This window comes from Neomonachus schauinslandi, chromosome 5 (assembly GCF_002201575.2).
Source record: "Neomonachus schauinslandi chromosome 5, ASM220157v2, whole genome shotgun sequence".
Taxonomy (NCBI): Eukaryota; Metazoa; Chordata; class Mammalia; order Carnivora; family Phocidae; genus Neomonachus; species Neomonachus schauinslandi.
Genome location: NC_058407.1, coordinates 121,335,913 through 121,353,551, shown reverse-complemented (window position 1 = coordinate 121,353,551; position 17,639 = coordinate 121,335,913). Strand labels below are relative to the sequence as shown.

The 17,639-nt window shown below is 37.1% G+C and overlaps 1 protein-coding gene across 2 annotated transcripts in view; it reads left to right on the top strand.

Moving 5' to 3' along the window:
* The window catches only part of STAM (signal transducing adaptor molecule), a 100,985-nt gene that overhangs the window by 51,334 nt on the left and 32,012 nt on the right, over positions 1–17,639 (top strand). The window contains exons 3-5 of one of the 2 annotated variants that reach the window (XM_021696669.1): positions 316–391; positions 476–571; positions 2,180–2,326. In XM_021696669.1, the coding sequence (XP_021552344.1) occupies positions 316–391; positions 476–571; positions 2,180–2,326 (319 nt within the window). The remainder of the gene's footprint in view (positions 1–315; positions 392–475; positions 572–2,179; positions 2,327–17,639) is intronic. The other variant, XM_044914993.1, reaches the window with a different exon arrangement.

Genomic DNA, 17,639 nt, shown 5'->3' with positions numbered 1-17,639 from the left:
TATAGCAAGAGTATAAGTCTAGTTCCAATTATTCCATCATGACTGGAAGTGGTAATTTTGGTCTGTCATTTCATTTTCAGAACTTTTTTTCATCCAGGATTAGTGTGAAATGCCTAATCTATGATTGCTAAGGAAGAGAGCCTGTTAATTTTATTTGAAAAATTTAAAGGAACTTTAGTGTACTGTTCATTTGTCATTAATAAAAATCAAACTACCGTAGTCTACCTTTTGTGTAGTGGTCTATTGCCTATTATAGTTAAGGAGGGGGAAACCTGGATATACTACTAATTGATTGTTACATTTCTCATTTTTTAGACCTAAAGATTGTCTTCGGTCTATTATGAGGAGGGTGAACCATAAAGATCCTCATGTTGCTATGCAAGCTCTGACTGTAAGTGATTTCATTTTAAGTTTTACCACAAAACTATCTGCTAAAATTGAACCCTTATTTTAACTTGTGATTTTATACTTTTAGCTTCTAGGAGCATGTGTATCAAACTGTGGCAAAATTTTTCATTTAGAAGTATGTTCAAGAGATTTTGCTAGTGAGGTGAGCAACGTACTAAACAAGGTAAGGAACATTATTTCCAGAAATGAATTAACACAGTCTTCTTTGTGTATTTTAATGTTCAGTTTTTCACGTTTTAAATCACAAAGGACTGGTTTGTGCTTTGCTTTTTTTTATAATCCTTCCTAGGCTCTGTCTATCCAGTATGTAAGTAAAGTAAATGTTTTGCTGAAGAGACTATAAATTTATATACTTGGAGAATTTTTTTTTTTTTTTTTTAAGCCAGGTTAGAGTATATTTAACCTGTTTTCTTGATCATTCCTTTCATCTAATAAGAAAATACATATATTTCTCCATCTGGTTAATTAATACCAGTCTGTTATAGGCACAGTTTTTGTAACCATTTGTGTAGCCACTGAGGTATTTTCCCAATGTAGAACAGAAATACTGCCAAAATATGACACTGTTTTCATTGTGAAATGAGTAAGGCCACTACCTGACCATGGCAGGATTTTAATGCTATGCTTTTTATTTAACTGAATGTAGAATAAAGAATACAATTTATGCAATTCAAGGAATTAAAAAAAATGAAGTTACTAAGTAATGTATGAGTTTTCCCAGTAAAAATTTGTGCATTCTACAGGTAATTATTTCTGACTCTTGGGAGGAGGGAGGATGGGAAATCATATAATCAAGAAAAATTTTAAGGTGTTAAAAGGGAAAATGCCTCATGTTTTTTGGGAAAATGATTATTTCCAGGTTTTAGTAGAAAACAGTACAGAAATGAGATAATTTACATAATTCTTTACAGAATTTCTGTATTTCCTTGTCAAGCATGATTATGGTTCTTTTCCTGTTTTGTGCTATTCAGTTACATTTAGGTATTTTCTACTAGTTAATAATCATTCTTTTAATGTCCTGAATGTCAATCAAAATGTATGACTGTTTATGAAGAGATTTTAGTATAATGTTTTCTGTAATTTAGTTGAAAATGAGATATTCAAACTTGTATTTAGTAGCACAAACAACTGTTTTGAAAAGCAAACAGCTACACATAAGAGAAAGGACGTCTTCATTTTCCAAATGTTTTACAGTGAACAGTGATTTTTATACTTGAGGGGGAGATGTTATTTTGAAGAAATGAAGTTTCTAGAAATATTGACATACAGTGGGCCTCAAACCAGGCCTCAGATAATTAAACAACTTGGAAAAAATACACAGTCAAGCATATTTTTAAAAGTCAGAGATTAGGAATAAAGGAATTGTATCATTTATTTTCTCTTTTCCAACTTATTTTTTATTGGTCTGCAAATAACCAACACAAAACAGAGTACTTTTCTGTGTCTTCCTGATGTAGAAAGCTCACTTAGTTGCAAAGTACTCTGAAAATTTCCATCTCTCTGACCTCCAAAATAAGTTATTACATACTTAATCTGTTTTAATTGGTATGAGGTATGTATGTTGGTATCATCTATTGTTTTTTCAGTGTGAAAAAAGTTTGATTATTTCTAGTAATCAACTCTGTTTTCTTATGTATCATCTATAGCTAGGGGTTATTTGTGATTCAAAAAAATGTCTGTAGCACTTTATAATTTCTATATTAAACATATCTGTGTTATATCATTAGCCAGGAAATTAGTACTTTTTTATTAAAATTTTCTCTATTTTCAGGGTCATCCAAAAGTCTGTGAAAAATTAAAGGCTCTTATGGTTGAATGGACAGATGAATTTAAGAATGATCCACAGCTTAGTCTAATATCAGCAATGATTAAGAACCTTAAGGAACAAGGAGTTACATTTCCAGCTGTTGGCTCTCAGGTATTTTGTAAAGTTGCATTGTGTGCTACAGTTTGTTTCTCTAAAGTAGCCACATTTATATGAATTTTTCTTTTTTCCTCCAAACCCAGGTAGTTTTTACTTCTCCAAAGGAATTTTTGTTAATAATCTTGCATTCAGTGGTGCCAGAAAAATACAGGGGAATATTAATGTGTTCCAACTTCCACTTTCCCACTGTTTCTCCTTCCTTGTAAATAAATTAGATTAGCATTTTGCAATTTAAAAATTTTTTATAGAGTTTTTAATAATATAGTCAGAATTGCTTTATGATATCAGGTAGTACTGACAGTCTTCTTAAATACTCTTAGTGCTTTAATTTTATCTACAGAGAACGACAGCTTAAAAATCAGGATATCCTTGAAATTTAAGGATGAGTTTAGAGGTTCTTTTGATTATGAAATTTATGACTACTTGTATTAAAAATGAGACAGAGATAAGGGAGTCAATAAGGAGAGAAGCACACAAAGCATCTTTTCTCTTAATAAGAGCCGACCAGTACATAAATACGATTGAGTGAAAGGCTTAAATTTCCTTTCTGCCCCTCCCTCCCCCAGTTTATGTATTGGGATCAATCTCTATGTCATCAAGAAAAAATTGAAGGGTATCTCTTTTATTTTACTTTATTTTCCCTATTCTGGATAACCATCCTTTGGGATCACCAGCTAATCTAGGACGCTTAAAATGTGTGGTAATTTATTATACTGCCTTTCCCTACTGTGTGGATTGGGGTAGAATGGAACAAGTGGTGTGAAAGCATGCACAGAAAACTCTCAAGCTATGGAGGGCTCAAGTTCGGGGTTTTGACCATTTCAGAGAATCATGAAGTGATTCATGCAGACTTACTAGATTTCTACCCAAGCACTCTTTTAGTTTATCTGAATATTCTTGAGATGTCAAGATCCAGAAATATGTTTGGGAAATGAAGGAAGGAAAGGATATTTTTCTTCTTACTTGAAAAAAATTTGGCTTATGAATGGTTTTACAATGATAAAATATGTCTTTAAGAAGTACTTATTCATAATTCATAGCTGGCTTTTACTACTCAGAATATTTTCTAAAATCTATATAATTAAGGAATAATTTTATGCAGAAAAATCCAAGATATCTTGTAAGTTCCTTGACAAGAGAGGCAATGTTTACTTATAAAAGGGTAGTCTCACTATAGAAAACCAAAAAGTATAGATGATTAGTGAGATTGCAGTTTCTATGCCCTGAGAAGCTATTCTAGAGCTTGTTACTTAAAATGTATTTTGTTGACCATCATCATCATCACATGGAAGCTTGTTAGAAATGCAGCATCTCAGGTGCCACTCACACCTATGGATTCATTATCTCTATTTCAACAAGATTCCCAGATAATTCCATGTGCACGTTAAAGTTTGGGAAGCACTGCTCTTGAGTACAGCTTTACTGCTTTTCAGTCCACAAAGGGACTTGTTCCAATTAGAGAAGGAAGAAGAACAAATGATCTGTGTGATAATGTAGCTTTGTTTGGTTAACCTAGAATCTTAGATAGTTTGCGTGAACAACTTTAGGGATTCTCTAATCTAATCCCCTCATTTTACAGATGAGGAAACTGAGACCCAGAATGGTTAAGTGACTTCCCCAGGTCCACAGCTCATAGTTGACAGAGTTGGAACTAGAACGCAGGCCTCCTGACTCTCAGTCCAGTGTTCTTTCCACTACACGATCCTGCCTTCCGTTTGATATAGAGGTTAGTGGATATGTGTATGTTCAGACTAGGCTTCAAAGGACAAGAAGTGGAGTGAACACTGGCAAGAGCATTTATTTATTGACTGGTACAGAAAGAAGTTAGGTTACTCTCCTGTTCAAGAGGTTCAGGACATACATCAGCAATAGTAAAGTTAAGAGTTACTTTTTTTTTGGCCGGATGTTATAAAATATATGAAAGCTAATTTTGTTGTAGTTACTGTCTTCAGCCACAAGAAATATATAAAATGCATATAAAGTAAAGTATGATGAGGTAGAATGGTGGTTTTTTTTTTAATAATGGTGTCTGATAGCTTATCCTTGAAAACCATGTTTGTGAAGAACTTCGTATTTAATGAAAAATGTATCATGTAGGATCATCTACACAAGTCCCTCTAGATTTTAAGCCCAGTCGCTTAATCATTATTACATTTTAATCGGACCAGGTCTTTGTCATCATACTTAACAAAAGCCTCTGAAAATAGAAGGAATTTTTATTTATTTATTTATTTATTTATTTTTAAGATTTTATTTATTTATTTGAGAGAGAGAGAATGAGAGAGAGCGAGTACATGAGAGGGGGGAGGGTCAGAGGGAGAAGCAGACTCCCTGCCGAGCAGCGAGCCCCATGCGGGACTCGATCCTAGGACTCCAGGATCATGACCTGAGCCGAAGGCAGTCGCTTAACCAACTGAGCCACCCAGGCTCCCTGAAAATATAAGGAATTTTTAAAGTATAATTTTTCATCCCAAGTACAGAAGAAAATAATACAAAAATATTAAGAAAAGTCATACTTCAGTCAACTGACTCATTCTGCTGCAGTTCTTGTAGCACTTTTGACATAGAGATAAAAGTAATGCTAGCACTGTGGCTATATTTGATTGTTTAATAACATAGGTATCATTGCTACAATTAGAACCTGATGATAGGAAGGAATTTTGAAAAGTGTGCATTTCAGGAATATAGGACTTAATGTAGGTTATTTCTGTACTTCCTTCTCTCTTTTTTTTTATTGAAGAATATTTGACAAAATATTTTGTTAGTTTTAGGTGTACAACATAATGATTCAGTGTTTATATACATTATGAAATGGTCACTTTAATAAGTCTAGTTTACCATCTTTACAGAGTTGTTAAAATATTATTGATTCTCTGTGCTGTACATTATATCCCCCTCCGTCATCTTACTTATTTTATAACTGGAAGATTGTATCTCTTAGTCCCCCTCACCTGTTTTGTCCATCCCCTTCACCTCCCTACTGTTTGGCAGTCATAGGTTTCTTTTCCGTATCTGAGTCTGTTTCTGGTTTGTTTTTTAGATTCCACATAAAAGTGAAATCATACCCTGTGTTTTTCTCTGTTTGACTTATTTCACTTAGCATTATACCCTCTAAGTTCATCCATGTTGCCGCAAATGGCAAGATTTTATTCTTCTATTATGGCTGAGTAATTGTGTGTGTCTGTGCATGCGAACATGTATACCATGTCTTCTTTATCCATTCATCTATTGATGGACATTTAGGTTCTTTCTAGTCTTGGCTCTTGTACTGCAGTGAACACAGGGGTGCAGGTGTCTTTTTGGGATTAGTGTTTTTTTTGTCCTTTGGTTAAACACCTATTTTTCAGATAAAAACCAGAATTGCTGAATTTTATGATAGTTCTATTTTTAATTTATTGAGGAGGAACCTGCAATAGTGTCTGTACCGGTTTACACTCCCACCAACAATGCAAGGGTTCCTTTTCCTCCACATCCTTGCCAACACTTGTAATTTTTTTTTTTTTTTTGATACTAGCCATTCTGTCATATGTGAAGTAATTATCACATTATGGTCCTGATTTGCATTTCCCTGATTGTTAGTGAATATCTTTTCATGTACCTGTTGGTCACCTGAATATCATCTTTGGAGAAATGTTTATTTAGGTCCTCTTTCTATTTTTAGATTATATTACTTATTTTTATAATACTGAGTTATATGAGCTTTTTAGTATGTTTTGGATGTTAACCTCTTATCGGATATATCATTTATGAATATTTTCTCCCATCCAGTAGGTTGCCATTTTGTTTTGTTGATGTTTCCCTTTGCTGTGCAAAAGCTTCTTAGTTTGATGTAGTCCCATTTGTCTATTTTTGCTTTTGTTGTCCTTGCCTGAGGAGATAGATCCAAAAAAATATTGATCAGACCGATGTCAGAGAGCTTACTGCCTATGTTTTCTTCTAGGAGTTGTATGGTTTCGGGCTTACATTTAAGTCTTTATTTTATTGTATTTCTGAAGATTTTATTTATTTGACAGAGAGAGACACAGCGAGAGAGGGAACACAAGCAGGGGGAGTGGGAGAGGGAAAAGCAGGCTTCCCGCTGAGCAGGGAGCCCGATGTGGGGCTTGATTCCAGGACCCTGGGATCATGACCTGAGCCGAAGGCAGACGCTTAACCGACTGAGCCACCCACGCGCCCCACATTTAAGTCTTTAATCCAGTTTATTTTTGGTATATGGTTTAAGAAAGTAGTCCAGTTTCATTCTTTTGCATGTAGCTGTCCAGTTTTCTCAACACTGTTTATTGAAGAAACTCATTTTCCTATTGTATATTCTTGCCTTCTTTGTCATAGATTAATTGACCACATAAGTGTTATTTCTGGGTTGTCTTTTATGTTCTACTGATCTGTGTTTCTCTTTTTGTGCCAGTACCATACTGTTTTGATTATATTATAACTTTATAGTATATTTTGAAATCCAGGAGTGTGATATTCCAGCTTTATTTTTCTTACTCAAGACTGCTTTGGCTATTCGGCATCTTTTGTGGTTCCATATAAATTTTAGAACTGTTTTTTCTAGTTCTGTGAAAAATACCGTTATGATTTTGATATGGATTGCATTGAATCTGTAGGTGCTTTGGGTAGTATGGACATCTTAGCAATATTAATTCTTCCAGTTCATGAGATTGGCATATCTTTACATTTATTTGTATCATCTTCAATTGTTTTCATCACTATCTTATAGTTTTCAGGGTACAGGTCTTTCTTCACCTTCTTGGTGAAATTTATTCCTAGGCATTTTATGCATTTTGATGGGATTGGAAATGGAATTGTGTTCTTAATTTCTCTTTCCGGTAGTTTGTCATTAGTGTATAGAAATGCAACAGATTTCTGTATATTGATTTTGTGTTCTGCAATTTTACTAGATTAATGTATTAGTTCTGATAGATTTTCAGATGAGTCTTTAGGGTTTTCTATATATATACTACCATGTCATCTGCAAATAGTGACAGTTTTACTTCCTTTATGATTTGGATGTCCTTTTCTTGTCTTTCTTTCTTTTTTGCCTTGCTACAGTGTGTATGTTATTGATGGTACATGACAAGGTAGGGCTCCCTAAGCCCCTTCTCTTCTTCATGGTGTCTGGGATGAAAACCTTGTTGAGGTTGGGAGATTCTCAATGTGTTGGGAGATGAGCTGGGGCAAGGACTCCATAGCATCTGAGGGCTTCTTTCTTCATCTTGTGCTCTACCTGTGGCCAGTTGTCCAGGGGGTTCTTACTCCTTGAAGGTCATGTGGACCATAAGGTTGACCACCCAGTTTCTGTGGCTAAATTCATTGTCATAACAGGAAATGAGCTTGATAAAGTGGTCATTGATGGCAGTGCGGGCCCATCATTGAAGGTGGAAGAGTGGGTGTCACTGTTAAAGTGGCAGGAGACAACTGGTCCTCAGTGCAGCCCAGCATGCCCTTGAGGGGGCCCTCTGATTCCTGCTTCACCACCATCTTGATGTCATCGTATTTGGTAGCTTTCTCCAGGTGGCAGGTGTGATCCACGACCAATACACTGGGAATGGGGACACAGAAGGCCATGCCAGTGAGCTTCCCATTCAGTTCAGGGATGATGTTGCCCACAGCCTTGGCAGCACCAGTAGAAGCAGGGATGGTCTTCCCAGAGGGGCATCCATGTTCTTCTGGGTGGCACTGATGGCATGGACTGTGATCATGAGTCCCTTTGTGATGCCAGAGTTGTTATAGATGACCTTGGCCAGAGGGGCCAGCAGTTGGTGTGGTACAGGAGGTATTGTTGATAATCTTGAGTGAGTTGTCATCTTTCTCATCGTTCATGCCCATCACAAACATGGGGGCATCAGCTGAAGAGACAGAGATGATGACCCTCTTGGCTCCACCCTTCAATTGAGCCCTCAGCCTTCTCCACAGTAGCGAAGGCCCCAGTGGACTCCACAACATATTCGGTACCAGCATCACCCCAATTGATGTTGGTGGGATCTCACTCCTAGAATATGGAGATGGGCTTTCGATTAATGACAAGTTTCCTGTTCTCAGCCATAACTGTGCCATTGAATTTGCCATGGGTGGAATCATATTGCAACATGTATACCATGTAGTTGATTTCAACGAAGGGGTCAGTGATGGCAACACTATCCATTTTGCCAGAGTTAAAAGCAGCTCTGGTGACTAGGTGCCTAATACAGCCAAATTTATTTACTCCAACCTTCACCATCCTGTCTCAGGGACGCAGTTGGCACTGCACAAGAAGATGCAACTTTTGGTCAAATTGGGAGGTGCAGAGAGCCAATTTTTTTGTTTTTCTTGCCTAGTTGCTGTGGCGAGGACTTCCAACAATATGTTGAGCAATAGTTCTTAATCTTAGAGGAAAAGTTTTCAGCTTTTCACCACTGAGTATGATGTTAGCTGTGGATTTATCATATATGACCTTTATTATGTTAAGGTATGTTCCCTCTCTACCCACTTTGTTGAAAGTTTTTATCTTCAGAGAATGTTGAATTTTGTCAGATGCTTTCTCTGCTTCTCTTGAGATGATCATATGGTTATTATCCTTCATTATTTTAATGTGGTGTATCATGTTGATTGAGTTGCAGATACTGAACTATCGTTGCATCCCTGGAATAAATCCTACTTGATCATGGTGTATGATACTTTTAATGTACTGTTGAATTTGGTTTGCTAATATGTTGTTGAGGATTTTTGCATGTTCATCAGGGATATTGGTCCATACATTTTTTTCTTTTTCTTTTTTCCTTTTTTTTTGGGGGGCGGGTGTCTTTGGTTTTAGTATCAGGATAATGTTGGCCTTGTAAAATGAGTTTGGAAGCATTCTTTCCTCTTCAGTTTTTTGGAATGGCTTCTGAAGGAAGGTGTTAATTCTTTTTTTATTTATTTTTTCATTGTTATGTTAATCACCATAAATTACATCATTAGTTTTTTATGTAGTGTTCCATGATTCATTGTTTGTGTATAACACCCAGTGCTCCATGCAGAATGTGCTCTCTTTAATACCCATCACCAGACTAACCCATCCTCCCACCCCCCTCCCCTCTAGAACCCTCAGTTTGTTTGTCAGAGTCCATCCTCTCTCATGGTTCGTCTTCCCCTCTGATTTCCCTCCCTTCGTTACTCCCCTCCTGCTATCTTCTTTTTATTTCTTAACATATATTGCATTATTTGTTTCAGAAGTAAAGATATGTGATTCAACAGTCTTGCACAATTCACAGTGCTCACCATAGCACATACCCTCCCCAGTATCTATCACCCAGCCACCCCATCCCTCCCACCCCACCCCCCACTCCAGCAACCCTCAGTTTCCTGAGATTAAGAATTCCTCATATCAGTGAGGTCATGATACATGTCTTTCTCTGATTGACTTATTTCACTCAGCATAACACCCTCCAGTTCTATCCACGTCGTTGCAAATGGCAAGATCTCATTCCTTTTGATGGCTGCATAATATTCCATTGTATATATTTATACCACATCTTCTTTATCCATTCATCTGTTGATGGACATCTTGGCTCTTTCCAGAGTTTGGCTATTGTGGACATTGCTGCTATAAACATCAGGGTGCAGGAACCCCTTCTGATCCCTACATTTGTATCTTTGGGTAAATACCCACTAGTGCAATTGCTGGGTTGTAGGGTAGCTCTATTTTCAACTTTTTGAGGAACCTCCATACTGTTTTCCAGAGCGGCTGCACCAGCTTGCATTCCCACCAATGGTGTTGGAGGGTTCCCCTTTCTCCGCATCCCCACTAACATCTGTCGTTTCCTGACTTGTTAATTTTAGCCATTCTGCCTGGTGTGAGGTGGTATCTCATTGAGGTTTTGATTTGGATTTCTCTGATGCCGAGCGATGTTGACCACTTTTTCATGTGTCTGTTGGCCATTTGGATGTCTTCTTTGGAAAAATGTCTGTTCATGTCTTCTTCCCATTTCTTGATTGGATTATTTATTCTTTGGGTGTTGAGTTTGATAAGTTCTTCATAGATTTTGGATACTAGCCCTTTATCTGATATGTCATTTGCAAATATCTTCTCCCATTCTGTCGGTTGTCTTTTGGTTTTGTTGACTGTTTCTTTTGCTGTGCAAAAGCTTTCTATCTTGATGAAGTCCCAATAGTTCATTTTTGCCCTTGTTTCCCTTGCCTTTGGCGAGGTTTCTAGGAAGAGGTTGCTGCGGCTGAGGTCGAAGAGGTTGCTGCCTGTGTTCTCCTTTAGGATTTGGATGGACTCCTGTCTCACATTGAGGTCTTTCAACTATTTTGAGTATTTTTGTGTGTGGTGTAAGGAAATGGCCCAGTTTCATTCTTCTGCATGTGGCTGTCCCATTTTCCCAACACCATTTGTTGAAGAGACTGTCTTTTTTTCCATTGGACATTCTTTCCTGCTTTGTCGAAGATGAGTTGACCATAGAGTTGAGGGTCCATTTCTGGGCTCTCTATTCTGTTCTATTGATCTATGCATCTGTTTTTGTGCCAGTACCATACTGTCTTGATGATGACAGCTTTGTAATAGAGCTGGAAGTCCAGAATTGTGATGCCGCCACCTTTGCTTTTCTTTTTCAACATTCATCTGGCTATGCGGGGTCTTTTCTGGTTCCATACAAATTTTAGGATTATTTGTTCCATTTCTTTGAAAAAAGTGGATGGCATTTTGGTGGGGATTGCATTGAATGTGTAGATTGCTCTAGGTAGCATTGACATCTTCACAATATTTGTTCTTCCAATCCATGAGCATGGAACGTTTTTCCATTTCTTTGTGTCTTCCTCAATTTCTTTCATGAGTATTTTCTAGTTTTCTGAGTACATATCCTTTGCCTCTTTGGTTAGATTTATTCCTAGGTATCTTATGGTTTTGGGTGCCATTGTAAATGGGATTGACTCCTTAATTTCTCTTTCTTCTGTCTTCTTGTTGGTGTATAGGACTGTCACTGATTTCTGTGCGTTGATTTTATATCCTGCCATTTACTGAATTCCTGTATGAGTTCTAGCAGTTTTGGGGTGGAGTCTTTTGGGTTTTCCACATAAAGTATCATATCATCTGCAAAGAGTGAGAGTTTGACTTCTTCTTTGCCTATTTGAATGCCTTTTATTTCTTTTTGTTGTCTGATTGCTGTGGCTAGGACTTCTATGGACATAGAAGGACTTCATAGGACAACTATGTTGAACAGCAGTGGTGATAGTGGACATCCTTGCCGTGTTCCTGACCTTAGGGGGAAAGCTCTCAGTTTTTCCACATTGAGGGTGATATTTGCTGTAGATTTTTCATAGATGGCTTTTATGATATTGAGGTATATACCCTCTATCCCTATACTCTGAAGAGTTTTGATCAAGAAAGATGCTGTACTTTGTCAAATGCTTTTTCTGCATCTATTGAGAGGATCCTATGGTTCTTGTTCTTTCTTTTGTTAATGTATTGTATCACGTTGATTGATTTGCGGATATTCAACCAACCTTGCAGCCCAGGGATAAATCCCACTGGGTCGTGGTGAATAATCCTTTTAATGTACTGTTGGATCTTATTGGCTAGTATTTTGGTGAGAATTTTTGCATCCATGTTCATCAAGGATATTGGTCTGTAATTCTCCTTTTTGATGGGGTCTTTGTCTGGTTTTGGGATCAAGGTAATGGTGGCTTCATAAAATGAGTTTGGAAGTTTTCCTTCCATTTCTATTTTTTGGAACAGTTTCAGAAGAATAGGTATTAATTCTTCTTGAAATGTTTGGTAGAATTCCCCTGGGAAGCCATCTGGCCCTGGGCTCTTGTTTGTTGGGAGATTTTTGATGATCGCTTCAATTTCCTTAGTGGTTATGGGTCTGTTCAGGTTTTCTGTTTCTTCCTGGTTCAGTTTTGGTAGTTGATACATCTCTAGGAATGCATCCATTTCTTCCAGGTTATCTAATTTGCTGGCATAGAGTTGCTCATAATATGTTCTTATAATTGTTTGTATTTCTTTAGTGTTGGTTGTGCTCTCTCCTCTTTCATTCATGATTTTATTGATTTGGGTCCTTTCTCTTTTCTTTTTGATAAGTCTGGCCAGGGGTTTATCAATCTTGTTAATTCTTTCAAAGAACCAGCTCCTAGTTTCGTGGATCTGTTCTGTTCTTTTAGTTTCTATTTCATTGATTTCTGCTCTGATCTTTATTATTTCTCTTCTGCTGGGTTTAGGCTTTATTTGCTGTTCTTTCTCCAGCTCCTTTAGGTGTAGGGTTAGGTTGTGTATTTGAGACATTTCTTGGTTCTTGAGAAAGGCTTGTATTGCTATATACTTTCCTCTTAGACTGCCTTTGCTGCATCCCAAGGGTTTTGAACAGATGTGTTTTCATTTTCATTGGTTTCCAAGAATTTTTTAAATTCTTCTTTCATTTCCTGGTTGACCCATTCATTCTTTAGTAGGATGCTCTTTAGCCTCCCTGTCTTTGAGTTGTTTCCGACTTTCCTCTTGTGATTGAGTTCTAGTTTCAAAGCATTGTGGTCTGAATAGGCAGGGAATGATCCCAATCTTTTGGTACCAGTTGAGACCTGTTTTATGATCTAGGATGGGATCTATTCTGGAGAATGTTCCATGGGCGCTAGAGAAGAATGTGTATTCCGTTGCTTTGGGATGAGAAGAATGTGTATTCCGTTGCTTTGGGATGGAATGTTCTGAATATATCTGTGAAGTCCATTTGGTCCAGTGTGTCATTTAAAGTCTTTATTTCCTTGTTGATCTTTTGCTTAGATGATCTGTCCATTTCAGTGAGAGGGGTGTTAAAGTCCCCCACTATTATTGTGTTGTTGTCAATGTGTTTCTTTGCTTTTGTTATTAATTGCCTTATATAATTGGCTGCTCCCATGTTAGGGGCATAGATATTTACAATTGTTAGATCATCTTGTTGGATAGACCCTCTAAGTAGGATATAGTGTCTTTCCTCATGTCTTATTACAGTCTTTGGTTTAAAATCTAATTTGTCTGATCTAAGGATTGCCACCCTAGCTTTCTTTTGGTATCCATTAGCATGGTAAATGCTTTTCCACCCCCTCACTTTCAATCTGGGGCTGTCTTTGGGTCTAAAATGAGTCTCTTGCAGACAGTATATCGATGGGTCTTGTTTTTTAATCCAGTCTGATAGCCTTTGTCTTTTGATTGGGGCATTTAGCCCATTTATATTCAAGGTAACTATTGAAAGATATGAATTTAGTGCCATTGTATTGCCTGTAAGGTGACTGTTACTGTATATTGTCTGTGCTCCTTTCTGGTCTATGTTGCTTTTACGCTCTCTCTTTGCTTAGAGGACCCCTTTCAAGATTTCTTGTAGGGCTGGTTTTGTGTTTGCAAATTCCTTTAGTTTTTGTTTGTCCTGGAAGCTTTTTACCTCTCCTTCAATTTTCAATGACAGCCTAGCTGGATATAGTATTCTTGGCTGCATATTTTTCTCATTTAGGGCTCTGAATATATCATGCCAGTCCTTTCTGGCCTGTCAGGTCTCTGTGGATAGGTCTGTTGCCAGTCTAATGTTTCTACCATTGTAGGTTACATATGTCTTCTCCCGAGCTGCTTTCAGGATTTTCTCTTTGTCTCTGAGACTCGTAAGTTTTACTATTAGATGTTGGGGTTGTTGACCTATTTTTATTGATTTTGAGACAGGTTCTCTTTGCGTCCTGGATTTTGATGCCTGTTTCCTTCCCCAAATTAGGGAAGTTCTCTGCTATAATTTGCTCCAATATACCTTCTGCCCCTCTCTCTCTTTCTTCTTCTGGGATCCCAATTATTCTAATGTTGTTTTGTCTTATGTTATCACTTATCTCTCGAATTCTACCCTCGTGATCCAGTCGTTGTTTATCTCTCTTTTTCTCTGCTTCTTTATTTTCCATCATTTGGTCTTCTATATCACTGATTCTCTCTTCTGCCTCATTTATCCTAGCATTTAGCGCCCCTATTTTTGATTGCGACACTCGGTGTGCAGTCTCCAAACCCAGCAGATCCTTGCAGTGCGCTCCTGCGCCGCTCCTCCCCGGGGAGGAAGGGGTGTCTCCCTGGATCTGCTGCTTGTTGGGTCCCTGCTGGAGGAGCAGTGGCCCAGCTGTGCCACGGATCACGGTTTATGGCAACCCGGAGCTGAGAGCCCGCGCCTCGGCTCCGTCTCTTCAGCCGGCTTCCCCGCTCCTATACCTGGGAATTCTGCCGCACTCAGGCACCCCCGGTCTTTCTGTGACCCCTAGGGTCCTGAGACCACACTGTCCCACGAGGGTTCCACCCCCCCACTTAGCCACTGGAGCGACGTCCCTCAGTGGAGCTGACTTCTAAAAGTTCCCTTTTTGTGCTCCCCGGCTCTATCACTTGCCAGAAGCGGCCCTCGGAGGCCCCCTCCCCCACAGTCTATCCTCCCGAATATCGCCTCGGATTCACTTCTCCACACGTCCTACCTTCCAGAAAGTGGTTGCTTTTCTGTTCAGAGAGTTGTTGCTGTTCTTTTCTTCGTTCTCCTGTTGAGTTCGTAGGTGTTCAGAATGTTTTGATCCTTATCCAGCTGAATTCCTGAGACCAGATGAAATCCAGGTCTCCTACTCCTCCACCACCATCTTGCTCCACCCCCGGAAGGTGTTAATTCTTTAAGTGTTTGATATACAGTCACCTAGTCCTGGACTTTTCTGTGTTGGGAAGTTTTTGATTACTGATTCAATTTCATTACTGGTAATCATTTTTCGAAATTTTCTGTTTCTTCCTGATTTAGTTTTGGAAGAATGTAGGAATTTAACCATTTCTTCTAGGTTGTCCAGTTTTTTGGCATATAATTATAGCAGTCTCTTATGATACTTTGTCTTCTCTTCTTTCATTTCTGATTTTATTTATTTGAGTCCTCTTTTTTTCTTTATGAGTCTGAATAATTATCAGTTTTGTTAATCTTTTCAAAGTACCAGCTCTTAGTTTCATTGATCATTTTTATTGTTGTTTTAGTGTCTACTTCATTGATTTCTGCTCTCCTCTTTATTATTTCCTTCCTTTTACTTTTTCAGGTGTTGTTCTTCTTTTTCTAGTTCCTTGAGGTGTAAAGTTGAATTGTTTTTGGGGGGATTTTTCTTGTTTCTTGAGGTAGGCCTGTATTACTACAAACTTTCCTCTTGCTTTTGCTTTTGCTGAGTCCCATAGATTTTGGAACATTGTATTTTCATTTTCATTTTGATATCTTTGTTGACCCATTGGTTGTTCAGTAACATGTCAAGTCTTTCATGTATTTGTTTCTTACAGTTTTTTTCTAGTAGCTGATTTCTAGTTTCAAACCATATGGTTGGAAAAGATGTTTGATATATTTCATTCTTTTTAAATTTACTGTGTCTTGTTTTGTGGCCTAACATGTGATCTCTCCTGGAGAATGTTTCATGTGTACTTGAGAAGATGTGTGTTCTGCTGTTTGGGGATGGAATGTTCTGTGTATATCTATTACATCCATCTAGTCTAATGTGTCATTTAAAGCTGATGTTTCCTTATTAATTTTCTATCTGGATGATCTATCAATTAATGTAAGTTGGTATTTTAAAGCCCCCTGTTATTATGGTGTTGCTGTCATTTTTCCCCCTAATTTGTCTGTTAATAGTCATTACATATATATAGGTGCTCCTGTGTTGGGTGCATGGATATTTCAAGTGAGTCGATTGATGGGTGTTGTTTTTTTATTCATCTACCCTATGTGTTATGGTTGGAGAGTTTAGTCCATTTATATTTACAGTAATTGTTGATAGGTACGTATTTATTGCCATTTTGCTCATTGTTTCCTCGTTGTTTTTGTGGTTCTTCTCTATTTCTTTTTCTTCTCTTGGTCTCTTCCCTTGTGATTTGATGACTTTCTTTAGTGTTTTGTTTGGATTGCTTTATGTTTATTTTTTGTGTATCTGTTACAGGATTTTGGTTTGTGGTTACCCTGAGGTTCATCTGTAACAACCTGTGTATATATAGCAGATTATTTTAAGTTGGTAGTTGCTTAAGTTCAAACACATTCTAAAAGCACTACATTTTTATTCCCTTCACCCACATTTTATGTTTCTGATGTCATGTTTTATGTCTTTTTATTTGTGTATCCATTAACTAGTTATTGTAAATGTAGTTGACTTTATTACTCTTGCTTTATAACCTTCATACTAGCTTTATTAGTGGTTGATCAGCAACCCTTACTATATGTTTTCTTTTATCAGTTAAATTTTTTTCTATCACATATTTTCTCATTTCTAGTTATGTTCTTTTCCCCATGAAGTAGTCCCTCTAACATTTCTTGTGAAACCCTTTTAGTAGTGATGAACTCCTATAGCTTTTGTTGATTTGGGAATTCTTTATCAGTTCTTCAGTTCTGAATGGTAATCTTGTCTGGTAGAGTATCCTTGGTTTAAGTTTCTTCCTTTTCACACTTTGAATATATTGTCTGCACTTTCTTCTTGACTGATAGAAATTCCTTCACAGACCACAAAAGATCAATATGTCTATTTTGTGAAATCCACCAAACTGAAAAAAAAATTCATATGTGATTGCAAAGGTTCTGAGGAAGCATACCTTTAATTTTCAGAGATGTGTGATGTTATATGCAACTGATGAATCATTGAACACTACATCAAAAACTAATGATGTACTATATGTTGGGCAATTGAACATAATAAATAAATAAAAAACCCAAAACACACACACACACACACAAAATTCGTATCTAAAGAAGATTCCACCTAGAGATGGATCAGAATTGAGAGTGCTTAAAGTTTCATTTAGTGAACTACAAAAAGCTTTTTAGTATCCACTTTTCTAAAAAATAAATGCTTTGTGCATTTGTTTGACAATATAAAATACTAATGTATATATGGAACTGTATATGTAGAACTACATATGTATCTAGAACTGTATTTTACTATAACATTGAATATTTTGCGTTTCATTTATTCAACAATTATTTCTTGATTTTTATAGTCCATTCATATTAAGCACATACATTCTCAGGGAACATGTAACAGTTATGGAAACAGATATAAGCAGATAATTTTAATAGAAGCTGAGATTTATTGACTGTTGCTATGTGTAAGGCACTGTTCCATGTGCTGTACATGTGTTAGTTTGAATACTATTTAGAATTCCATTTATGTTGTTCTTGGTTGCTTTGGGTATTCTAATATACATTTGTAACTGTTCACAGTCTATTTTGAGTTAATATTGTATTACTTCATGTAAAATGTAGAAACTGTGCAACTGTTTAGGGTTTATTTACTCTTCATTTCATCATCCTTTATGCAATAATTATCATATGTATGACCTCTATGTACATTATAAATCCCAGGAGAC